The sequence below is a fragment of the Chlamydotis macqueenii genome, chromosome 2 (assembly GCF_036417535.1).
Source record: "Chlamydotis macqueenii isolate bChlMac1 chromosome 2, bChlMac1.mat, whole genome shotgun sequence".
In the NCBI taxonomy this organism is placed as follows: Eukaryota; Metazoa; Chordata; class Aves; order Otidiformes; family Otididae; genus Chlamydotis; species Chlamydotis macqueenii.
Window position 1 is genome coordinate 151568532 of NC_141557.1, and position 26481 is coordinate 151595012.

Genomic DNA, 26481 nt, shown 5'->3' on the forward strand with positions numbered 1-26481 from the left:
TCCCACCATGACCACAATTCACAGATAAAACAGACCAGCACGCTGACAGCTCATTCCAATGCTTATCCTGTCAGTCTTAATGCCGTAGGCCTCTGGAAGGAGTTTCCCCCTCTCCCAGTATGCAGTGCAAATATATACATGCTGTAAACACGAAATAAACTGGTAATTAATGGATTCTGTTTGTTGAAACAGAAATAACAGGCAGATTATGAGCAATAATGAATGCATACAACTGGTCTTCAGGGCAGAGCCCACCCAGATTTTTCTCATCCTTGGCACAACAGAAAGGCTTACAACGCGCATCTGCCCCGAAGGAAATGTGGGTATTCTGCATCTCTCATCAGTCGAACCACAGCAAATGGTTTAATTTAAATTTTATATTCTGCAAAGAGACAATGTTCCTCAACGGGCTGTAAATACTATTCTAACCAGTGGAATACATGGAACTGTAATATTTACAGCCACTGAAAATCTGGCCCAGTATACATCAGCCGCTGTCTCTGACCATTTTACTGAAAGACGACGTCCAATCCAACTACGCTTGGTCTGATAAACAATGTATTTCCTCTTCCTGTGTTTTCAGAGCAGATGTGCTAAGGCTTACCACTGTAGCCGAGTGTTATTTAACAGAACATTGCCAAAATGGAATATTTCCCAGTTTAATCTTATAATTAACTTGGATCTTTTTTCCTCCCCATCGCTTAAAAGGTTAGATTTAATGCTAACCTAAATGCAGTCTCTGCTAACAAAAAACGGAGATGTTTATTTGGACAGGTTGCATCGGGGGGTGTTTTTTTTGAAAGAAAGAAAATTAATTCTGGGTCAACCTTAAGGATTAAGGCAACTCCAGATTTTGCTTGCTAGAGGTATATTCCCAAGGATTTTAAGGATTTGCTTTAATATTTTTGGAAACTTAAAAATAGCATCTCTTTCCCTAGTAGCTTTGTCCTTTTCCACTCAGCACGCACTGATTTTTGACCCTGTATTCCCAGCAGAGCTTGAAGCTAATGCGAGTCTTTCTTATATCTGCTGGCATCTACAACAGCCTCATCCATACCATTTCCAGCCAAACAAGAATACCTCTCAACTATACGTAGAAGTCAATGCTGAAAAGGCCAGACCCTGACCTCTCTTTACGCTACCTCACATCTAGAGTGATAAGCACTCCAATTAAATATGCTGACAACACAGTTTTGCTTCTCCTCCACCACAAAGTTAAACCGGGGGATTCTTGGCAAGTCCTCTCTAGCATCACTGGCCACTTTGTATCTCACCAATTTGAGGTACAAATCCCTTGGAAGCCAGGGAATAGTTTCATCATCAAATTCATGTTACGCACCAAAAGTCATTTTTGTTTCCAGCAATCTGAAATAGTCAGAAGAGCTCACCCTGGTAAACGGCTTTCCTGCAACTCAGGCAGCCTGTTCAGTCTGGGAGCAGAAGGGCAGCAATCCAGGGAGGAAGGTGAGTTAACAACAATTTTTTAGTGAGATGTTACTCCCTTTCTTGCTTTGACCTGGGTTTCACCCATAATCACGTATGAAAAACAGATCTAACATGGATTCCTCTGCTTCAGAAAATAATGACTAAAAGGACTTTCTTGGTCTTTTGATAGTTTTAACACTGGGGACGAAAAAGTAATTCCAGATTAGGTTCTTGGAAATGTGGAAACATTAGGACACATTTTATTTACACTAATCTGTCTCTCATTGGTCATCAGATGCAGAAGCCTACAGAGAAGATGCCGACAGATGTGCAAAAGGAGATTGCTAGTATCCTGTTAGTGCCCATGTAAAAGCAAACAATGGCGACAACAGCACTAATTAATCATCATCTTTTGACAACTAAATATAAAGTAACTTATCCCTAAGAAATGCAGACCGACAGTAGCAAGAACACAAACTGCTGTTCCTCAGAGTACCAGTTCTGAGGATGCCAGACATCTGCTTAAATTAACTTCTATTAATTTAGCTCATTGTTTTTAAGTTGGTAATTCAAACTCTACTTCTTCTCCTCTCCTGTTCTAAAGACACTTAATGAAAGATATGGATGTTTCGTATCAGATTAAACTATTTCTGGAGTTCAGTTCAGGCAGATCAAACCACCTCTAAAAATAAGTACGTTCACCCAGCAGCCCTAAGAACAATCAGCAGAGCGGCAAGCTCAGTCCATTAGGATGAATTTAAGTTAAACTTGTGCACAAATCCCTCAACTGGGCTACTGCTGAAGAACAATTAAACACTAGCAAGTTTATAATTTCTAAGCATCTAAAAGACATGTAACTTCACTTTGTTTGAGAGTCAAACACCATGTCATTGCCACAACTTGCTAAAACTTTTCATACTAGCACCCGAAGACACTTCTCGTCTTTGTATCTGTGTATTCTTACAAACCCCTAGGCAACTCTGAACAACTTTTAAGCAGTTTCTGCCTCACATTTACCTTAAAATTCAGTGTTAGATTTCAAGAAATTATTCTTTTTAGCTAGAAATATACATACTTTTCTTACCCTTTCCAACAAATGAAAGAATGCACAACCTAAAAACAATTACTATCAACTGCATCAAGTCTGTCAGGCATTTAAATTAAACTGATGTAGGATACACCGATTAAATGTAATGAAAAGCATCTTCTAGCATTAGACCCATTCAGCTAGCTCATAATTATCAACAAGGAACATTTCAGCACAAGTTCTGTAAACCCAAAACACTCTGAAGATAGGCAAAAGGTGCCAACATCACCTCGTTTTCTTAAACCAAGCAATCCTCACCCCTAGGTTCATTGATTCCTTTGTCACACTTTTCCCCTTCTCTTTTGAACTCTCTCCTTAAGAAATAAACTCAGGCCTTGAAACTTTTCAGGTGAAGCGATGTTTGCAAAAAGGACGTCTTAGGTTTTTGTATTTTCTTCCTTCACGAGCAAGCAATGTTCTCCTACATCAAAGAAAAAAATGTGTCTGTGGGTTTTTTTTGGAATTAAACAACATAAGGCAATTAAATATTGAGAAGCAGTCACGTGAAAGATGAACATGAACCTTGCCATCGGTAATGTGGAAGAGGAGGAGCTGAACTGGATCTGATTTATAACCCCATGTCCTAGGCTAGGCCTGAGGATGTCCATCTATTGTAGCAAGGAAGCAAATAGTTGTTGCCTGCACAGGTAGCATCTTGCCCATGTTCTTTTAGGTGGAAGGAAGATGCTAAGCAGGTGCTTGCTAAACTGAAGGCCATGAAAAATCAGTTGGCTCTTCACCGTAACACCAAGCCTAATTCATAGCTTTTTGGCCCCCAAATCCCAAATTGCACGTTAATCTGATTTTGAAAGTTTACGCTTAACATGTCGAGGGGGTTCCCAAGTATCACTATCATCCGTTTCTTCCTCATCTTCCTGATCTTCCAGCATTTCGTCTTCCTCCTCATTCTCATCAAACAGCTCTATTCCAAGTTCTAATCTTCTTTGCCTTTCTGCAAACCACTCTCTGACCTGCTCATATCCCATGTGAGATTTGGCTACCAGTTCATCAAGGTCTTGCTCATTAAGGAATTTGTGCTTCATATAGTAGTCCTTCAGGATTGCTGTTCCAGTTTTGAATTTTATGACAGACACACCTCTGTCCCAGCAATTCAACCTCTTGCTTCCCCGAGGCCTCCCCCGAGGCCTCCCCCTCCCTCTCCCTTTTGGTCTTCCTCTCCCTCTCTTCCTTGCAAAGCCTTGGCCGTTTGCATTGGCACTCTGGTAATAATAATACCACTTCAATCCACCATTTTTCCAGGCATAGCGAGTGTCTCCAAACCAGCTCACAATTTCTGATCTCGGGAGTCCAGTTTCTTCTGCCAGCTTGTTGTATTCTTGTGGAGATGGCCACTGAGTACGCACAAAGGAACTTTTAAGCATGTGCAACTGCTCTGGTGATTTTTTGCCTATTTTGCTTGAAGTGGAACACCCTGATTTTGCTCCTGCTGCTCCATCTCCCACAGATGTTTCTACAGCCTCTTCTTTCGAGCTGCCAGGATTACTCTCATTCAAGTCAGCTCCCTCTTCCTTTAAGACATTTGATTTCCTTCTTTCTGTAAACCAGGCATCAATCTCTCTCCTGGTCAGTTTGGTTTGGGCTCTTAACCTATTCATCTCTTCATCAGTAAGGACAGGGTTATTAAGAAAACTTGCTTGGAGGATTTGCAGCTGTTCAGCAGTCTTCTCTTTGAATTTCTGTGGGGTGAAATCAGGAAAAGCGCTCCATGATGACTTGCTCTGTGGAGTGACTCCCGTTGGGGACTCATTCATTTCATCACTTGAATCAATAACAATGGTAGCACATGAATCACTGTTGAGATTAATCCCATGATTATTCTTTGAGTTTCTCTGATTGTAGCGTGTATCACTGAACCACTTTTTGATCTCTCCTTTAGTCAGGCCTGTTATTTTCATAAGTCTAACAATTTCTGAATCTTGAGGAAAATGGTTTTTAAGGTAGCTGACTTTCAATTCTGCCAATTGTTCCTTTGTTTTTTTTGCTCGGATGCCGAAGGAGTCAGGATTCATCAGCGTGGATTCGTTTTTGATAGGCTGAGGGGCAGGAACAGCAGCTACTTGTTTGCTTTCTGCAATAGGCTGAGCGGTGTGAATCTGACTCTTCTGTAACTGTGTTTGGTTTGGGACTCCTGCTACAGTCAAAGCTATTGGGGCTGTTACTGGTAACGTATTTGCACCTGCAACTTGAGTGAGAACAAGTCCTGGCTGACCAACTATTTGGCACGTCTGTAAAATTGAAGGTAACCCATTGCTAGCGGCAGAAATGTGTGCTGGAATAACGGTAATTGTCTGGGGCACAGTATGCACTGTCCCATTAAATTGTTTCCTCCTTGCTTCCTCCACTTCCTCCGGTGTCCAGCTCACCCCATGTTTCAGACGCTGGGCAGAAAACCATATTTTAATCTGTTCCTCTGTGTACTTAGCTTGAGTGGAAAGAACAGTGATTTCTGACATTGTCGGATATGGGAATTTGTTGTAGGTGTTAAGCAAAAGAGGATTGTTATCCAAAGCAGTATTATAGGCTGGAATGCTATTTACAGGTATTAGGACTTTGGGAATCAGGTTTGAATTCTGTGGAGCTGTAACAGCTGTTATGACCTGTGCCACTCCAGGCTGAAGCACTGGTGCTGGAGTCACTACTGCACTAGCCACATCTGCTGCACTGCAAACAACTGAATGGCTTGCTTTTGACTCAGAAACTGCCGGTGGTGGGTTTTCTACTACTTCTTCAGAGTTTGGCTCATTTTCACTTCCCTTTTCTTCACCAGGAATGTCATCAGCTACATTGTGGAAAACAGCAATACGTTTAGTCTCAGTTTTATTTTTCATCATTTTCATAATAGGTGTTTTGCTAATTGAGATCCCTGATGAGGGAACCTCAGAAGAGTTGGCCTGTTCAGTGTTTTCTTCTCTAACAAAACTCCCATCAAAAGTGAGATCGTTTACTGTTTGTTCAAAGATTGTCTGATTATTACGTTTCACCATGGTCAATTTAAAATTCTCCTCTCCAGGGTGGTACTTCAAATTATGTTCTGAGAGAGCATCATATCTTTTGGTAAGGAAATTGCATTCGACACAAACATAGGATGAATTTAATACTACGTTGGGATGTTCTGAATCCACATGAAAAGTAAACATATTGAGATCTGGAGTTTGAAAAGTACAGTATTTACACTCATAACCACCTTCTACTTTATTCGTATTTTTCTGATTGTCTGAATCCACACACTCGTGAACATCCTCATCACTTGTTATGCTCTCTGCTGGAAGGTTATCTGCTGGCGCCAGTACAGGTGGTCCCTCCTCCAAGTCTGATACCGTTTCTAGATCTGGATCCTGCTCGTTGGCTAAAACCATGCACGGTGTTGTTGATTTTCGTTTACTTGCCATGCCTGTTATGTGAAAATGATACTGACTTAGATACAGACAGATACAGACTTAGCTTCAAGCTCTTCTTGATTAATAATAATGGCTTTTGGTACTTCAAGTCAGTTCTTGTAAAGTCTCAACATTTATCCCATTAGCAGCTTTTCTTTTGTAGTGCAATCAGATTAAAAATAGATAGTTGAGGATGAGATGCTGAGACGCACTGTTTTGAAGTCCACATCCACCACCTGTAGCAAAGAAGAGACAGTGGAATTAGTTCAATTTAGAGAGTTAACTTCTATCCTGCTACATATTATGGCTTAACGTAACTCAGTCCTTGGGGGTTCAGTGTGTCACTGCTCATCCCCTAAAACCAGCAGACCCATTCCAAGAAGAGATACTCGAAGCTAAGTTAAGAAAGGCAAAATTCAATCCGCTTATTACGGCTGAAATTTGTTTTAGTTCACGTCAATGCAACGAAAGTCATAAAACACAGAATGGTATAAAACAGGTAACTTTCTGACTGTTTTGCTTTCTTCAGAAGCCTCTTTTTTTAGCACAATGCTGAGGTCAGTTTTGCGTTCTTGCCTTTGCCTAAGCCATGACAATTTCTCTCAACTGCCCTGCGAGCTCAACTTCTTCCAATCACAAACTCGACCCCAGTATGACATGTCCACTACTGACTCTGTCATGTCTTTCACGTCAGAGGTTGTGAAGGCTCCCAGAAAAGGCAGGTTTAGAGCGGTTTTCTATTGCATTATATATGCAAGCATGATCATGTGCAGGGCCTTTCTCCGAAGTCTGAAAACAATGCCTTCTTAAGGCACTCTGACAGACAAAAGATGACTATCCTTTCTTCCTAGCTCCCCAAATGTTATTCTCCAATTGAAGACCAATCCCAAACCAATAAAAGTTGATTGCTAGCAGATGGCAATTAAGTAAAATCTGTTTTCATGCCTCTATGCATTAACAGGGACATGATTGATTGTGTGAACCGTACCAGAGAGAAAAAGCATTAAAGACTGATATAGCAAGCAGAAGCCAAACAAAATTATGTATTCTCTGTTTAGAATTCCATATCCATTTCTAAGAAAAACTAAAGTACCACCAAATAAAGTTGAGGTCTACAGAAATTCAGAGAATAAACATAATCTTAAGCAGCATAGACTGGAGTGAATTTTATCCCACAGGGATCACAACTAGTCTGTTGGAAATTATGCACAGACTTCTGCGGAGTGTTATAAACTCTCTAACAGTTTTATTCTTGAAAAAATCAGACACTGATTTCTCATACCAGAAATCCTGCAGGTACATGAACTTTTAGACAGTGGAACATGATCTACTTCCCAAAGTGGGGGCCACGCTCAAGTTCAAGGGGAAGACTCAGTAGCTGTTTCAGAAGGTTTATAAAGGGAATAGCATGTAACAGGTTAAAAACAGAAGGCAAGCTTTGTTCAAGACAAAATCTTTAAGGAAAAACAACAGTGTAAAAAGAAGAAAGGCAGTTACAAGAAATGGCAAGGGGAAAAGAAATACTATTTTACTATTTTTCATTGTACGATAAGATGATTCTTTCTTGATTATGGGAGGGCAGAGGCTGTGGATAGGAAGGAAGATAGATAATTCTTAGTTTCACCTTTTTTCTTTAGGCAAAAGATTAAAGTGTTCATCCATAGCTGCCACCGAGTGCTGCTCTGTTTTTGAAACTGTGTGCCTCACCTCACTTTTTCATAAAAATCCTCCCCAAATGTTTTTAACAGTCACCCTCTGGACTACTTTTGTGCCTACATCCAAAGTGCACAGCCTGACATAACAGGCTTTTTATGCCAAGGATATGATTACACAGCATTAAGGACACTGACAATGCTAAATAAATCTTGGGTAATTATCATTCCAGGATGAAAATAATTTAATAGTAGTGGAGTTGAAAGATACCCTTCTTCCACAAGTTAATCCTGGCAGCCTGTTAAACTGCACAGAGTTGTAAAATATATTTATTTTAATGTATATACAAAGTATGCATTGCAGGCTATCTCATTTATCTTTGCAGTGAGAGAACCATGAAGCAAAGCTAACTGGAGCCACTCGTCTTGGTGTGCTGAAGGATGAGAGGTAGAGCATTATTACCGTACTGCTGTTCTGAGGGGCTGGAGGGCTCTTGCTGAAAGAAAGACAACTGCCAAGACTCAATGTTGAGCAATGCTCTTGGGGAAGAGCTGGGTGGTATTACCTAATCTTTCTGCAATCTGGAGTAAAATTTAAAAAATGCCAGAAATGCCCATTTTCAAAAGCTACTTAGATAGTTTTGCTGACTGACGTTGTAGTTTGAGAAGTGACTGCGGTACTCTGCAATGCCTCATCCCTACACAGGGCAGCCTGAGTGAGCGTAAGGGCTTGCTTGTCCTGTTCTGGGATGGCACAGAGTGCAAGTAAAAACAACATTTGACCTGACATGTTGTGTTGAAGCATGCTCGAGATAAGGCTGGAGATAATTAATAAAACGGGAAATCTGTCCAACAAATCAGTAAGTGCTTTTCTCCAGTCCCTGTATTTACCCAACAGCATTCACAGTGCCTGTAAGCCCACAGGTCCATGTGCATTTGCATCACCCGCAGCCTTCTAGCTAAATCTCTATCACATCTCCATTTGTTGTGGTTCAGTTTCGCTCACGGTGCACTAGCAGATTATTCTATCCCTCCACTGTTTACCAACGGAGGAACACGTTTCTTTGATGCAAGCAGGTCTCAGAAAAAGAAAGCTGCATCTATGCTCTTCTGACTACACTATATAATCTCATTTTTAAAGGATGTTGTGATTTCAAAACCCTGTTTAATTCAAGGCTATGAAGAGCTACGAAAGCATTCACTAAAATCTCAACAAAGCAAGATGCTTGCAACCCTTCCCAGCCTTCTTTCCTCTACAGACTTTACAGAAACCTCTATTTCCTTCTCCTTGGTGCTAATGGGATTACTCCATCTGTAGCACCCTGTTTGACATGTTCTCTCAGTTTACCAGGGGATTATGAAATCTCAAACTCTAGTAGTTTATCAAACCAATTATGCAGCACCTTTGTACTTCAGTTCCTCTAAAACACCTCTCCTGTACAGCTTACAGGAATGCCATATGGGACCTTGCCATGTATCTTGACTTCAGTGAGGTTTGCAACATCCTGTTCCAGTAGGCCAATTAGAATCATAGAATCATAGAATGGTTAGGGTTGGAAAGGACCTTCAAAGGCCATCTAGTCCAACCCCCCTGCAAGGAGCAGGGACATCCCTGACTAGATCAGGTTGCTCAGAGCCTCATCTAGCCTGGCCTTGAACGTTTCCAGGGATGGGGCCTCCACCACCTCTCTGGACAACCTGTTCCAGTGTTCTATAACTCTCATCGTAAAAAATTTTTTCCTAATTTCTAAACTAAATCTACCCCCCTCTATTTTAAAACCATTACCTCTCGTCCTATTGCAACAGGCCCTACTAAACAGCCTTTCCCCATCTTTCTTATAAGCCCCCTTGAGGTACTGGAAGACCGCTATCAGGTCTCTCCAGAGCCTCCTCTTCTCCAGGCTGAACAGCCCCAACTCTCTCAGCCTGTCCTCATAAGAGAGGTGCTCCAGCCCTTTTATCATCTTCGTGGCCCTCCTCTGGACCTTCTCCAACTGGTCCATGTCCTTCTTGTGTTGGGGGCTCCAGAACTGGACACAGTACTCCAGGTGGGGTCTCACCAGGGCAGAGTAGAGGGGGAGAATCACGCCCCTCTTGATGCAGCCCAGGATGCGGTTGGCCTTCTGGGCCGCAAGGGCGCATTGCCAGCTCATGTTGAGCTTCTCATCCACCAGCACTCCCAAGTCCTTCTCCTCAGGGCTGCTCTCAATCCATTCCCTGCCCAGCCTGTATTTGTGCCTGGGATTGCCCTGACCCAGGTGCAGGACCTTGCACTTGGCCTGGTCGAACTTCATAAGGTTGGCATGGGCCCACCTCTCCAGCCTGTCAAGGTCCCTCTGGATGGCATCCCTCCCTTCCAGCGTGTCGACGGCACCACACAACTTGGTGTCGTCAGCGAACGTGCTGAGGGTGCACTCTATCCCACTCCATCAAAAAATGAAATCAGATTGGCTTGACATAATCTGGTTTTGACAAATCCACCTTCTTAAGAACCTTGTTAAAATTCTCTGCGTTCTTACAGACTGACTTTTAGTAAATTCCTTCTGTATCATCCTGGGAATGAAGATCTCGTTAATCGATCTGCGATTCCCTACGTGTTCTTCTCCTCTGCTCATGCCTCTGCCTCATTTAAGCCTCGGTACTATGTTTGCCTGTCTCAAGTCTGCTGAGACCTCCCTCCATGCTACATGAATTCCTGAAGATCATCACTATTGGGGTCAAATACATGACTTAATATTGGTTAACATTTTCTAGTTTTATCTGGACTTATTTTTATCCCTTGCTGTTAATGTTGACATATTGTGCAATTTGGTTTGTAATGAAATACTCCAGGTGTTTGCTTTACATCAAAAGCAGCATTTTTCAATGAAAGCATCTGGAGAAAAACTCTCAATTAGTTGTAATCTCTCAAGATATTCATCACTGCAGTCCTCTTCTTTAATTTTACCTCAGATTTTCACGCAATTGACATTCCTAGCAAAACCAGCCCATGAAACAGACATTTTTCCAGGAACATAAAGTAAATGCAGGCATACTTTTTTGAAGGTCCAGGATCTTATATTTTATCTTTGAGCAGGCTCAGGACACTGCTCTTCAGAAACAGACCATAAACAGTTAATAATTTCATTAATGCATTAATAATTATATTAAAAGGTATTTATTCTAGACTGCAGTTCAACATTTAAACATGTCTCTATAGCAGATTTGGATAAAGACGTACAAATATTTTCTAAATGCAGGGAGAAGCCTTCTGCCCCTGTGATTATAGTTTGAAAAGAAAAAGACAAAGGGTTGACAGCAGAAGACACATGTAAAATAACCTATTTCTCGCATAGGTTTTTTTTTCCCCACCTCTTCCTTTCCTCCCCCAAGCAGGAATAGTTAATGCAGCAAGAAAACAAATGAGTTCACAGAAAGTGTTAACTGTGTGTTCAGGTTATATGCTTTATGAAAAGCCATTTCTCCCTGCTTGCTGTATGACACTTCCATCCAGCGTGCAAGAAAAGCATGCCAACAAAAAATCCAAACTCATGTAATGTAATTTTAAAAATTTGCACAACCAGGGTGGCTCAGAAGATGAAGCAAAAGAAATTGCTTCTAACTTTAAAAATCACCTAGATTACAAATTGCCTACAATCTCTCTCAATGCAGAAAATGTTGTTTTGTCTTCTCCTTACAGCATCTGATTAATCCATGACAACATGCAATTGTTGATCCTTTGCTTAGCCACCTTCTAACGATTACTATTTATTCAGAGTAGATGTATCCATGTCAAAAACTATTCTGCATAGAGCTCAGGATAAGATAATCTGCTCTGATCTGTGCTGCCTCTCAGCGAAAAGGGCGAAGAGTTTGTTTTATAGTGCCATTTTCTTCAGTTGTTCATTATCTGTGAAGTTCAGAGGGCACCACTGCTTATGACTACAAAATAAAGCCAAATCTCTATCTAAGCTCTGCAATATTCACAATTAATTCCCATTTTAAAACGAGGTCTGGTTCTAAGTCAATACAGGAGCAAAACTTGTCAAACTGATTTCAGCAGGACTTCACGTGTGCTACAAAGATAAGGGCATGCTTAGGGTCCTTGCCGCACTACAATTTGTCATGAGGGAGGCACGTACCAAAAGCTACCGTACTACCCACCCACACACAGCTTCAGGGTATGCCAAACCCAGACCCACGCTGCAGCACTGGGAAGCCAACACAAAGTCCAGTGGAGTCTGAAAGGAGCCTGCCATAGGACATGTGACTGGACTTTCTCAGTTACGTCCTAGCCTCACTGGTTTTAATGGGTAATGAGCAGGTTACATCAAAATAAACTTCAGAATTCCAGGCCAGAAGAGACCACTAAATGACCTAGATTATCTTTCTCTACTATGAAATATCCCCCAGGTACCTCTCAGTGAGGACAGTAACTCGTGCCACTGCTTTTGACACACAAAGCCGTAACTAGTTTTTATGTCCGATCATATAGAAACTACTGATCAAACGTGACAAGCACTTAGCAATCATAGGTGCACTGATGAAGAAGCACCCTTAACACACACGGCGCATGTCTCTGCTTCTCAGTCACATAAGCATGCATTTTCTGTGTGAGCCAGTCACCTTGGCAGCTAAACTTCAATAGGCAGGTCTTTCCCTTTCAGTCTCTAAAGTGTTCAATTCCAATTGTGAGCACTCAGTACTTTTAAAATCAGACATCTCTGCATGATTATTCTTGAAAGTGACTATCAGACTTCTGTAAATGCTTATCATACCAATGAAAAGGCAGCAGAGTTAGGGAGTTACAGTTATGTTTTGTTTTGATTGCTGTGCTGTTACACAGAAAAAGGAAATGAGGAATAAATAAATTATTGCCATGAAAAGATTTTAAAATGTGTTTTGGGTTGAACAAACATTTAATTCAATCCCCAAAATGTTTTATATTGGCTTTTCAAAAAACCGAACAGTAAAAAATGATCAGTTTTAACAATGTTTATCAAAAAAGTTTCTCCTTAAAACATCAAAACAAAAGGTTTTAATTCTCTTGGGATTTCCTTCTTTAAAATGAAACAATCTGGCACAGACATGATTTCACAAAATGCTCCTTTTGACTTGAATCTGCATTTTTTTTTTTTCCCCAGATGAAAAATGTCTAGAGATCTTCATTTTCCCAGGCCCTGGTCTAGTGCTGGAAGTACAAGATCTTCCTTTCACTTGCCAGAGTTTGTGTCCCCAGACACCTTTCAGCTTCTTCAGAGACCAAAGCAGCACTCCTACAGATGGTCTCCTTCGCTGGAGAGCCCGACTCATTCTCTAATCATCCCTTGTGCTATACAGGAACCCCCGCGCTTTTAAAGGTGACACAGCTCAGCACAGATTGTCTCCCTCTCCTCTCCCCCTCCTCCACTGATTGCCACTAACCATACGTGCCCTCGTCACATTGGAAACCAGATTTCAAATTGCCTGCTATCTGCTTTCATTAATATCTGCTTGGCACCCTAGCAAAATTATAACTTCTCAGCAGCACCTAATGGTCTTGGGAGCTCTCTACCCCTTTAAACAAGCAGGACCAGGCCTCAGGGCTTACCAGCTCCCAATGCTTTCATACTTTCTGCCAGGCCAGTGGCATTTGCAGGTGCACAAGAAGCAGCAGCAGCTTAAGGACCACATTGATGCATGCCAGTACGATAACTTAGATAGATGGAGGAGGAGGTGGTTCAATTTAATACAGGTCGTTTAAAGCAGCCTGCAAGTGTGCATGACAGGCATAAAAGTATGATCAAGAGCAGGTAAAAGAACATTCTGCAAATTCTGCCTTGGATACAAAAAGGTGGTGATACATTATGACTAATAATTCTGCCAATTTTTTTTTTTCCCCAACAGTGGAATGCATTTCTCAGACCTCAGGGCTACATCCTTGCCAAACTTCAAGGATCCAATTTGCCTGTGTCAAATCCCCAAGGCACAGAGCTGTTCAGAAAACAAAACATAATAAAGCTTTTACACTGAGATTGCCTCTCTTCTCCTCCTTGCTTCCCTCCTCACTGTTAATCTTGCTCTTGAACCAGCTGAATGTTCCCCCAAAACTCAATGAACAGAGAACAAAAGCAGCCTCCAAACAGAAACAATGTGTGAGAAATTCTCATTTCAATGATCATAAGAAACTGAAAACAAGGACTTACAATGGACTCACCAGGTGACACTAACACACACCGCTGCAGGCTCTGCACGTACACACCGACGTGCATATACCAGGATACAGACCCTTAATTTAAGTACACTTGTAAAGGATCCCAAAATACTTGAAAAAAATGTATAAACCCAGTGTTTGTATGAGGCAGTGTTTTACGAATGAGGAAAAAGCAAGGACTTGGAGTGTCACTTGAAAAGCAAAAAATTACAGTTCTGTTGCACGGACCTAGGTTAGCACATGTCAAAGTGAAGACTTTAAGGCACATTATCCAGGCTGCAGCTACTCTTCAGAGCCTTCTCTACCACGAGCTTTTGGTCACACATGCTTCCTCAGAACCTCTTCTGCATGCCCCAGACCCACCTGCTTCCCACCCCATGCCCTCCTTAAAGCCTCCTCCAGCCTCTTACGTCTGCTACCACTTTGTGAGAAGGTCAAGAAGCACAGAGTGCACAAAAAGTCCTTTATTTTCTTTGCCACGTGATTTGCTTCTCCACTTAGGAAGTAAAAAATGTGACTTTGGAGCTGATATTTTAAAAGTTTTTTTTTTTTTTTAAATGTGGCTCCAGAATGCTTCCAGTGTCATATAACACTTTACAACTGTAAGCTGGATCACATAAACTAATGACTGGCAAAACCAAGAATTCACCTAGTCCCTACTGACAGACTCCTTCATAGCAGAGAGATGCAGAAAAATTTTGTATTCATGCTTGCAAGCTCAGCCCATCTTACAGAAGTTCTTCAGGATGTTATCCTGACATGATCCAACCAACAATGGTCATGCAGCAGCACTTTCACAACATAAATACAACACTTAAGTCTTCCTCTCCATATTCAGGGCACTTGGTCACTGCCACTAAGTGCAAGTATTCCCCGTGCAACACTGAATTACTGCCAGGACCAGGGTTAGACTGTCAAGCTAGCACAGGTTTACCTGCGTCTTACTGCAACACCAACATACTCTTGGTCTGCTACAGATTAACATCACTTTAGGGGCATGGTGATGGCAGAGTAACAGCACCTCAGCACCAGTAAGGAACTGTAACCAGCTGTCTGGAGAGGCTGTCAAGATCTACTGGGAACTTTTAAGGAATTTCCAGCCTTGGAAGCTTTTAAAAATTGGTAGAGACTTCAAACAATCATATCTCACAGTTCAAAGAATTACAGAATGGTTTGGGTTGGAAGGGACCTTAAAGATCATCCAGTTCTAACCTCCGTGCCCTGGGCAGGGACACCTTCCACTGGGCCAGGTTGCTCAAAGCCCCATCCAACCTGGCCTTCAGCACTTTCAGAGATGCGGCATCCACAACTTCTCTGGGCAACCTGTTCCAGTGCCTCACCACCCTCCTAGCAAAGAATATCGTCCTTATATTTAATCTAAATCTGCCCTCTTTCAGTTTAAAGCCATCACCCCTCGTCCTATCACTACATGCCCTTGTCGAAAGTCCCTCTCCAGCTTTCCTGTAAACCCCCGTGAGGTACTGGAAGATCACTATAAGGTCTCCCCAGAGCCTTCTCCAGATGGAACAGCCTCAATTCTCTCAGCCTGTCCTCACAGGAGAGCTGCTTCAGCCCTCTGCTCATCTTCATGACCAGCCTCTGGACCCACTCCAACAGGTTCAGTTAACTTTGCTTTGAGCAGGAGGCTGGACTGGATGATTTCCAGAAGTCCCTTCTACTCTAATTTTGCTCCCCAGGATTTTGGGACGTTTCAGCTTAACTAAAAGGAAGGAGGGCAGCCCAAACTGCCTGCATAAACACTCTCTGCAGGTCTCAACTATCTACTAAAATACCACTGTGTACCAAGTTAACCTTTGCAAAAAGCAAAGCATTTTTATTTGCAACAGTGACCTGACTCTACCTCCCTGCTGAGTACTGTACTGTACTACTTAGATGCTCCCGCTGATTTCTGTGGGAGATAATGTCTTATTCTGTGTGTAACAAAGACTGATCCCCCCTCTCCCTCCCACCATCATGCTTTCACAGAGTCGATAAACATTGCTTACTGCCAATCAGCCCAGCGACAAAAAAGGTAAAAGATGGGGAACTACAGAGCCTTCCAAGTACAACATGTGGAATAAAAAGGCTGAATCTCACAGTACAGTCACCTCTGGGAGTCAGAGAGAAGACTGTGTACTCAAGTTACCACAGAGTAATGAAGGGTCTTAAAGAGTCAGCAGACCAGAACAAGTATCTCAGCCCACAGCACAAGGAGCAGAAGGCTTGCAGTCTCTGTGTCTAACACATTCTACTTCACAAGCACTGCCGGATTAGGAGCCCAGCAACAGCCCAGTGCTGTCCCACACTGCTCCTGGCTCACCTAAATGAAGGCCTTTGATGCAGCAGCAAAGTACGCCAGCAAGAATCATCAAGTCTTCCACCAGGCTGGTTCCCTGCTCCCCTGTTATCTAGTCTGACACCCCAAACTTGGACTCTGAACCTCACCTCCATGACTTAATTTCCATCAAATACGTGACCCCTCTCCTAACTGCTCAGAGCCCTGCTCCAGAGGACAACCTCCAGTTTGGGAGTTACTGGCCAAAGGCAAGCCAGAGGCTGCACCTTCTGCCCTGTTCTACTGGAGCTGCCTGTCACGTGAGCAAGTTTTGCAGGAGAAACGCAAACCTCAAATGTTCAGTCCTGGCAGGGAAATAAGAGAGAGGATTACAGAAAACAGACTACCCAGATTCACTTTTTGTCTCTCACCAATGGTGGAAAATCAGCACAAGAGGATTTAAGTGGAAAGTATGTAGTTAACTAACTAAAACACTGTGCTTAAAATGAATAGTGTGAGGCTGCTTGCTTCTTTGTTGCATTAGATTTAGACACCACAAAAAAACCAATTAGTTCTGTTTTAAAATGTATAGGTGGTTTAAAGCTTCATAAATATCCTAAGGTCAAAATCATACTCTCCTCGATTTAAATGAGAGTGGGCAGAATAATTTTATTTAAAAAATAGTGTCTGTGTTGATAAAAATACACTTAAGAAGCAACAGAAAAGCCTAAAAAAATTTACACAGCACAAAATAGGATAGCATCAGAGTTGGGGGGGAAGGAAGAGAAGAATCAGTATTATGTTCAAACCTCCTACTATTTAGAGTAGGAAAATCAAAATCAGTTTTAGTCAGAAACACTTTGTTAATTTGTTTCAAGAACACACTGAATACATGCCCTCATATGAGTAACACCTATCTAATTTACCAAGATTAAACCAGTCATCCTCATGAAAATCACTGATGACTGCCTGAAGTACTGTTCTAACCGTAAACAGGTAAGTTTTTATTAATGGGATAAAAGCACTGAGAAAAAAAAAAAGTATTAAAATGGACAGTTTTAGTTCATACAATTATTTTTTTTTTAGAAGCAAGTTGTCTTAGTTAACTACACCGGAAATTCTCAAGGAAAATACTGAATTAGTGGCAGTCAATGACTAACCTTATAGACAGACATTCACTGTGTAGATACTTGCACTCAGTGAAGACACAAATTATTTTCTGAATGATAGGAGTGTCCTGCCTCGAAGTTGAAAAGGCAGCACAGGTTGTTTTCTGTACAAGATCTCCAATTCAGGTTTGAGCATGAGCTTTGCCAGGGCTAAAATCTCAACAGACATGGATATGTCATCACAGAAACAATACATTTAATCTAGTAGGTTCAAAAAACAATACAGTCATGCTTTAATAAATATATTTTTAGATATTCTATGTATTTGCAGTAGTTTAATTAATAATACAGACATGTTATGCTGTTCAGGGGAATTTTAAATTAAATTTTAATTTCCAACCAAATGTAGTTTGTCACAAATTGAGAATAACAGGAAGTAATCATTATCTGAAAAACAAGATATGCATAATTCACTATTTTCTAAGAAAATGACAAAAAGTAAAAATATTCTGAGTGTATGTTAAGGTAAAGGACTGATAAAATAAACACCGATACAACTTATCCCTTTACAAAACAAAACTCTGCAAACTACCATGATATCAAACAATGAGAATCACTCACCATTTATGAAAGTGATCAAATGCAGAAATGCAAACCAAGATTAGAAGAAATCATTTAAATCAAGGTTCCCTACGTGTAGATTTAAAGTGCAATTAAATCACCTATTTTAAACCATTTTGATTCTTCTCAATTGTTCCAGTTCCCATATATTAGGATTGTTTTTGAATTAATACATTAGTTAAACTATAGCTAAGAGGAGATAGAGGAATATGAAGATTGGTAAGGAGAGGGAAGACTAACATGTCTAGTTTCATTATTATATCAACCAAATTAGAAGAGCCCAGGATACGACTTGGGGGTGGTACTCTAAGAGAATGTTTATGAGAGCATCCAAGTTTAGCATAAGAGAAAAGGCAGGCCTGGAAACCCCATGGGAATAAGATGCATCTGTTGTTGTAGGCAGCCTCAGCAAAATGTTACTGGTTCACTAGCCCGGGGCAAGCTTTTCTTATTTTTTTTTTTTTCTCTTTCTCTTTTTTTTTTTTTTTGACAGCCAAGTACAATATTAGCTTGCTTTTTTTTTTTTTTTGCCATCGTCAAGCTGAGGCCGGGTGAGAATATTTTGTGTCTAGACTAATAAATGTTTGTAAGGATTTTGCAAGACTGGTTTATGGGAACAGAATCCACTTTTTGTTTTTCTGCTGGAAAAAACAGCATTAAAAGCAAATGAGCACCATCATGCATTTGTTTTAAATTGCATATTACAGCACTGCTATTTTGTGTGCAATCAATACATAATTTGGAAGAAAAATGCTTTTAAAATTCAAAGCTATCCCTAAGCAGCTAAGGTTCTCTTGGAAACTGAAGGAGGAGTCTGAAATTATTGTTCTTTTGTTTGCATCCCCCAGTGGGAAAGGCAGCACACAACTAGAAACCACTGTGCTCTGAGGCAGCATGAATCATTAAGAATAAAGATCAACCCTCCTTCATTTAAACATTAGATATTAAAACTGGATCTAGGACAAAGGTAAACTAAACAGACTCTTTTCTTCCCAAGCAGTTATTGGGGTAAATAAAATATCAAAGGGACTATATAAATCTTGTAACTTCCTCTACTGAAATTAAAAAAAGATACCAACATTTTGCAAAACATGGCCTGGCCAGATCCCAATTACAAGCATCAACTTAATCAGTGGTAATTACTGGGATATGCATAGGCCCAAACTTACATTTTCTTTTTAATATTTGTTTTGGAGGGTGGAGTATCTCAAGACGAAATGGCTGACTGAGCTTTTTATTTCATTGCTTTGGGTGGAAATGACTGAATCTTTCCACACAAAGCAGTGCAGAGAAGCTGCTCTGGTGCAAAGCAATCTTCAGTCTCAACCCTCCAGCAAGCCCTCACCCTCAACCCATGTCTCTCCAGTCAGCTCTCTGCAGCATCCGGACTTAAACATTGGCTGGTGAGGAAGAGGGGTCCTGTTCAGTAATTCACAGAAACTAACTTAATGAGGATTACATCCAGAAATAGGATATTCACTCATTTAAAGGAGCATATATCTGCAAATTCTGCCCTTAGAACTAGCTCGTGCCCATATGCATCCGGCCTAAGCTGCAGTAAAAGTACTGCTCGCTCTTTGTCAGTAAGCATGTGTGACCACAGGGTACAGTGTTCGCACTGTCATCATCCACACAAATATTAATCTACTGGAAAGCTTTCAAAGCAAAGCATTCTGAAGTAAAATTTCAGTGCATTCAGTAACTTAAAACTTCTCTCTCCCTGAACTTTATATACAATTATTTTTATATAGATTTCTAAGCATGTGCACACAACTCTTTCTTTCCTATGTGTGGAAAGAGTAAACTTACTTTACTTCAATATTACTCTTTTTTTCCTCTCCTCTTCTTTCCCCAAAAGAAACAAACAGCTGATATTAACACGGCCTTATTCTTCCCCTGGAGGAACCAAAGAACTAGACAATTAAAAAAAAAAAAAAAAAAAAAAGTGCTACTTGTCAAGACACAGATTTAAAATTAATGTTTATGGACTATAAGAGCAAACACCCAAAGTTGTTATCATCTCAATTAAAAAAAAAAAGTTTCCTTCCATCTTAAATTATTTCTTTTAAGTAAAAAAAAAATAGTTCTCCACTCACCCAAACTCCTCCAACAAATTTAAGCAAAATATATTAACAAGTCAATCTTCAGAAACACTCCTAAGATACAAGGAGTAAAGTTGTGTGGGTTTGCATCATATTTAAAAGGATACTTTCAATGCCAGCAGGGATCTTGTACAGGCACCAATTCCTCAAACTGATCCATGCACAAAAAACTTTAACTCATGATATTGCAGGTATGGTGAACCTTTTCTCAGTCCAGATCCCCACTGAGAAGTTTGGAGGACAGAGAGCCATTAAGTATTCAACACTGCAAACAACGCTGGACATTGTGCAGCGCTGAATGCTCCAAAAATTCCACTGAAGCTACAAATGTGTTTCAGCTTGCTGACAATCTGACTGAGAAACACAAACCCCTGAGTTTTCAGGCTTGTTCCATCTAGCTCACTTGGCAACTGCTGCCAGGTGCGTAACTACTCCCTATAGAGTTCTGATTTGCAGAGTGCCCTCAGCTTCAACTGATGTTGCTGAGAGCAGCTGACCTATGTTTAAAAAGGCAGTATTTTTCTATTTTGAAAGTATTCTGAAGATTAACTAGGAATCTGGACTTACTAAAGAAGCACACAGCTGTAAATAAGATTTAACTACCAGTCTTCTACAGCCCAGGTAGTAATAATTGTTCTTTCCTGACTCCTTTCCTGTTGTGCACCCTTTAGTATTTTTAGCAAATACAACATTGCTAGATCACATTTTCACCTAATTACCAAAAGAGAGCCTTACATCCATGCAAAGAGCCAGTAGGAAAGTTTCAAAATCAATGGCATTTTGACATACAAAGCTCATCTTTCCACTATAACACAAGGAAGAAGGCAATCATGTTAGTACCATGCTTTGTTTATGACAAGGGGTAATGGTTTTAAAATAGAAGAAAGAAGATTCAGAGTAGAGGTAACGAATAAATTTTTTACAATGAGGGTGGTGGAACACTGGAACAGGTCGCCCAGAGAGGTGGTGGAAGCCCCATCCCTGGAAACATTCAAGGCCAGGTTGGATGGGGCTCTGAGCAACCTGATCGAGTTGGAGATGTCCCTGCTCCTTGCAAAGGGGTTGGACTAGATGACCTTTAAATGTCCCTTCCAATCCAAACCATTCTATGATTTGCTTATACTAACACACCTCAGTTTTTGGAAAAGCCAAACTCAGAGACCTCCACCAAGACTGCCTCAGACTACAGAAACATGCATTTCATCTAGGAAATGCCTTCATAAGGCAATGTTAAAATAATCACATTCCTAACCTACAAACAAGGTTTCAAGCCTTAAAACCTATATGAAACAATTGTCTAATTCACAGTATTCATTGTAAGCTAACAGCTATTTCCCGTACAATATATGTGGTTCATAAGACGCTTTGAAGATTCAGAGTGCCGAGCGTGTGGAACTTACACCATAACCATAAGAAAGTTCAAAACCTGCTTTCCGTCCTTCTCTCTCCTGGGGTGAACTTGGCGCTCACAGACCGATGCTGGCTTTGCCAAAGCGCGAGGGCTGGCGTTACGCACGCTTCATTACACAGTTCTGTCTGCCCACTGTTTAAGCAAAGCTGCCAGCTTTCAAGGCTTCCTTGAGCAATGACTTCAAATTGTGGGTCCCCTGGCAGCATGTTAAATTCCTTCAACTCCTAGTGAGACCAATGGATAAAGAAGGCGAGCAGAAGACTGCAAAATGCCACCGGGGAAGGCCAAGTTGCACAGAGTGAACCTAAAATACCAAACTTGCTTTCTTGAATGGCTCCAAACACAATTTGAAGCCTGTTCTTTGCACGTCTAATATACTGAGTTCCTTTACACCTGTTAGGCACAAACAGAGGTCACACTGCTAAAGGATGTTTGCAACATTAAGTTCTTTGCTATCTTTGACATAATTTAAGGACTGCAAAAAAAGTAGCATATTCGAAGTTCTTCACCATTCTTTCTAAAGGTTCTCACATCCATTCCGCTTTTAGTCGACACCACTCTTCCTAGTTTCTGTGCTTTAGCATCATACTGCCCTTTCCTTTTTATATTTTTAACTATATAATAAATGTACTCTGCGTTCCAGTTCTTGTCCTTTTAGATCATACTTTTTTCACTGAATTCTACTGAACTTCAACATCTACCATGATCTCAAAGCTCTTAAGGACACAAGAGTGGTACACATCTTCCCACAAGCGACAACAGCAGACTTTTGCTCAATTTGGGCTGATTTATGTTACAGTTCAGTGAACTCTGAAGGATATGAAAAAGACTTGAGCAGACCTTCTGAAGTTCCTTCTAGTTTCTTGACAGAAACACAACAGAACTGGAAATGAACCATCCATTAAAGGGATGCGAGGCACTGAATTATGAAATGCCATCTGGCTGCTACAGGATAATGAAATGTGTAATTTTTGGTGGCTCCCACCTCCACAGAAAAAGAAACACCGACTCACGCAGTGAAATGGTTGGAATATTTGGGAAGGTCCTCAAACAGCCACAAAAAAAATTGAAAAAGAGAAAGAGGAAAAAAAGAGAGAAGATGAATTGGAATAAAGACAATAAATTGGAATGAACAATGATGAAAGAGATGTTGAAAATATAAGTAATCACATCCCTTTAATAGCTTGAAGAAAGAAGCTGCTTTAATGCCTAAATTGACAAGATTAAAAATTTAAATAAGAACAGAAAACTGTATTTATTCAACAAAGGGGAAGCTACTGACACGTAGCTGGGAGATACAGGACCACACCACTAAAATCGATACTGCTGCCTATTTAGGAAATACCAAGTAAACAAAAGAAAAAGGGGAAATGGTACTGTATTGAAAAGTGCATCACTTGTTTACAAGCCACTGACAACTTGGGAGGCAAGCCATCTGGGACATTTCTGGATCAATGACTCCACAACTAAAGCACAAAGGGAGGGAATATTGACCGTTAACACACAGGAGAGAACAGCACATCCACGCACTCGGCTAAAAGCGTTCGGAACCTTTCCTCATACCATGACCCGATGCTGATATTACACTGGACTTTAATTTATTAAAAAGATACTGGAAACATCATTCTGTCAATTTTGAAAAAGGCTCACGACTTCTGAAAATCAGAAAAAAAAAAAACCCTGCATTTCACTAGACCTCAGCTTGACAGGTAAAGAGAAACTTATAATTGAAATAAAGATTAGCCATAGCTTAACTACAAGTGATTGTGCCTTGGTTATATTTTTTCATCTGCAAACAGAATTGAACCCTGCTTATATGCACTTGGTGCTTTAAAAGTTCTCATTTGGTAGAGCTGGAAAAAATCTTGAACTCTAATTTAAGGAAAGAATCTGACTTCAAAGATACATGACTATGTTTTAAAGAAGACTCTTCCAAAGTCACATCAAAACAAAACGGTCACCAATGTTAATCGTAACTAGCTGAAAAAGTCAACCAAAATTTAATTCTTTCCCTCAGACTACATATAAACAAATGGGGGGGAAAAGCAAGAGGAAAGGTCAGAGATAGCAATAAGCTTAAGTGAACTGCCGCAGACTGCTCAGAGAAGCACAAGACGCAAGACACAGTCTTTTCGGTCCATTAGGAACAAAAGGAATCCTAACAATAGCAGAAAGTCAGAAATTCTTGACAGAATTGACAGAAATTCTTCAGTACTGAGAAATCAAAAACGGTAGAACTGTTCAAGACACAGCTCTAACACTCCAATGACATACTGGTATTGTCTATTCCAATAATAACCACCAGTGATAAATGACAGCAATTAAGGCTAGACACCATGACACTGGATCCAGCTAAACCACGCACAAACCACCAAGGGTGTTGCAAGAGAGGAAATAATCCAGAAGAGAGTCATAAGAATCATTACAAGAGTAGAAAAGGATGCCTCACAAAGAAAAGCTCTTCGCCGTCTTTTACAAAGACAAGTTTGGCGACAATCATAGTACACACACACAATAGCCAAATGTGGTAGCAGAGGGCTGATTTTCAGTCTAGCAAAGACACAAGAGCCACCAGCTTGAAGTTAAAAGCAAGTAATTTTAGTTATGAAAAACATCATCTACTTGCAGTCACCTCAGGGGGCTTCATGTAACACAAGCGCAACAGACTGCCTTGCTGGCAACGTTTAAACACAGTACCGAAAGGGTTTTGTAAATGATGCGTGCTCGCTCACTCACTCAGAGGTCATAATTCGAGGCAGTCGCATAGTTTGCATCACACAGGTTGTTTTAAACAGGGTTTCTGTGAGTACTCACAGGCTTGCTTTATTTGTGTGCGAAATCCTTCGAAGCAAAAAGCAAACAAAAACCTGACTGCTGGTCAAAGCCAACAGCACAGCTTTAAAAAGTCCCCTCTGATTCCTACACTTAATGGAATCTTTGTTTTGACAAGTTTCATAACAAAAGCCCCTTTTTATTTCTACAACGATGACAGGCACTTTGACATCCCCAATATGCTCTCTGCACATCTCGGTTTCAAAAAGTGGCACCTACGCTGGCTTGCAGACCAAGCGACATCTGAGCCTTCACCGTTTTCCATGACACTTGGCGCAGAGTAAACTTCTCCATCCTTCCGTCAACTCTCTCAGCTCCCAGAAAGCGCAGGCAGCTCCGAAATAAAGCCCGAGTACCTACCCCAGAGCGCTGAGTACTGCAGAAGCTCTGAGCCAGTTCAGAGATGCAGAAGTGCCTCCATTACACGGCTTCTCGAAGTCGATGTTGATCTCGAGTGCTGCACATCCTGATCTAGGGGAGAGCCGAGCGTCAGAAGGCACCCCACAGCCCAGACACCCCCCGGAGAGTAAAGCAGACATCTTCCCCAGCTCTGCCTGCACATGCAGCGGGCTGTTCCTCCACGCTCGCCGCCGCTGGGCAACGCCACCGGCACGGGATGCGAGGCAACTCCGGAGCCAGCCCTTCATGGCTCGCCGGCTGCCGCCGGGCTGTCAGCCTGTCAGTCGGTCCGGCGGCCCGAGCGCCGGCGGGGGTGCGCGCAGCCCGGTGACAGCGGGCGGGAACGCGCCAGCTCCTGCGGGCGCAGCGGGGTTGAACTTGCCGACTCTCCTCGGCGGCTGACGAGTCAGACGAATGCTCCTCCGCCCCGCGGCGAGCGAAGCCACGCACAAGGCTCCCGGCCTGACAGCTGCAGCGGGGCGGAGGAGGGAAGACCGGGCAGAGGAGATCGTCCTCGGACGCCAAGGGCTTGAAGCCCCCGCTGCGGGCCGAGGGGCAGGCAGCAGTCCGCCTGGAAGTTACGCCCTGGCTCTCCCCCCGCCCGCTCGGAGGCCGCCGACCCCGGCAGCCGATGCCTCCCGGCCGCGGCGACAGCTCGCCCGTCGCCGTCAGACAATAGCGAGGCGGGCGGGGCGCAGCCGGCCCACCGCGCCCACTCCGCCGGGCCGGGCTCGGCCCGCCCGCTCCGCCGGCCAGGAGCCGCCCTTGCCCCGGGGAGGCGTGGGGTGGCAGGCGTTGGCGCTGCCTCGTCGCCGCCGGGAGAGCCCCCGGCCCGCTCCCCTGGGGAACTGGGGCCATGCGGGGGGCACGCCTCCCGGGGCGGGCGGGGGAGGGGGGGGTCGAGTCGCCCTCCCGCCTCCCGGCGCCGACAGCCCCCTCTCCCCCCACGGCAGAGGCGGCGAGAGACGCGAGGCCCTACCTGACGGCGCCGCTTCGCCTCGCCCCCTCAGCCCGCGCCGCCCGCCTGCCTGCCCGCCTGCCGCCCTCGCTCACGGCCGCGCCGCCATCTTGCGTTTCACAAACTACTGCACTTCTTTTGGGGCGGGGGGGCGGCGGGTGAGCCGGGAACTCCCAACGCCGCCGGCCGCCCGGGCCCTCGCCTCGCCGCCGCCCGCGGCGCCCACTCGCATCCTCCCGGCGCCTCGGTGCCCCGGGGCGGGTGCGCTGGGAGACCGGGCAGCGGCGGCCGGCACCTCAGCCTCCCTGGCAGGGAGCGGGGGCGGAGCCGTTGCGCCGCCGCCCCGCCCGTCAGGCGGTGGACACCAGGCGGGGGGCGGCTCAGCCCGGCCGAGGCAGCAGCCTGCTGGTCCAGCGGCTGTTCGTCCTGCGGCCGAGCCAAGCTACCGGCGTGCAGCTGCCGCGGCTGTGAGGAACGGGGGCGGCGGCTCGGAGCTCCCGGGTGGCTGCGGTGCCCTCGCTGCCCACTCCTACGCCTCCGCCGTATGCCGGCTCCGCGCTGGACCCTGCCGCCAGGCACTCGGAGCCCCGAGTTTCCCTCGGGCGCCCGCAGCAGTCGCTGAGGGAGGGCACGGCCGCAGCGTCCAGAGCCCCAAACCAGGGGCGAGTGAGCGCAGGACTAACGGCTGTGAGGGGGACCCCCCCCGCCCCCAATTCCCTTTTATTTGGTTACAAAACTTGGAGAAAGGGGACTTTTTCCTTTAGGACACAGACCTAGCTGTTTTAGTCAGTATTTACTTTTAACTCCCGCTGCGCACTTCTCAGAACTGTGGCGTTTCTACATCCTATTTCTTTCATCACTGTTGGCCGTTTTGGTTCAGGCACTACGATTGTTTCCCTGAGAAAATAAAACAGAGATGTGGCTTACGGGAACTGTTAACAGTCAATGGTTAACAGCTGGTCATGGAAGATCAAGATTTACATAATTACAGGGTTTTTTAAAAAGCTGTAGAGCTGCAGTATCCTGTCGAGCCTAGTGCC

The 26481-nt window shown here is 43.0% G+C and overlaps 1 protein-coding gene across 3 annotated transcripts in view; it reads right to left on the reverse strand.

The window, feature by feature from the left end:
- The window catches only part of ZHX1 (zinc fingers and homeoboxes 1), a 33588-nt gene extending 7866 nt beyond the window's left edge, over nucleotides 1–25722 (reverse strand). For 2 of the 3 annotated variants that reach the window (XM_086741228.1, XM_086741226.1), the window contains exons 1-2: nucleotides 24445–24585; nucleotides 2771–6146 (exon numbers count right to left, since the gene is read on the reverse strand). In XM_086741228.1, coding sequence (XP_086597354.1) covers nucleotides 3307–5922 — 2616 coding nt within the window. In that variant the 5' untranslated portion in view covers nucleotides 5923–6146; nucleotides 24445–24585 and the 3' untranslated portion in view covers nucleotides 2771–3306. Of the gene's footprint in view, nucleotides 1–2770; nucleotides 6147–24444; nucleotides 24586–25462 lie in introns of those variants that run through there. The other variant, XM_086741227.1, reaches the window with a different exon arrangement.
- Nucleotides 25723–26481: the final 759 nt, after the last annotated feature.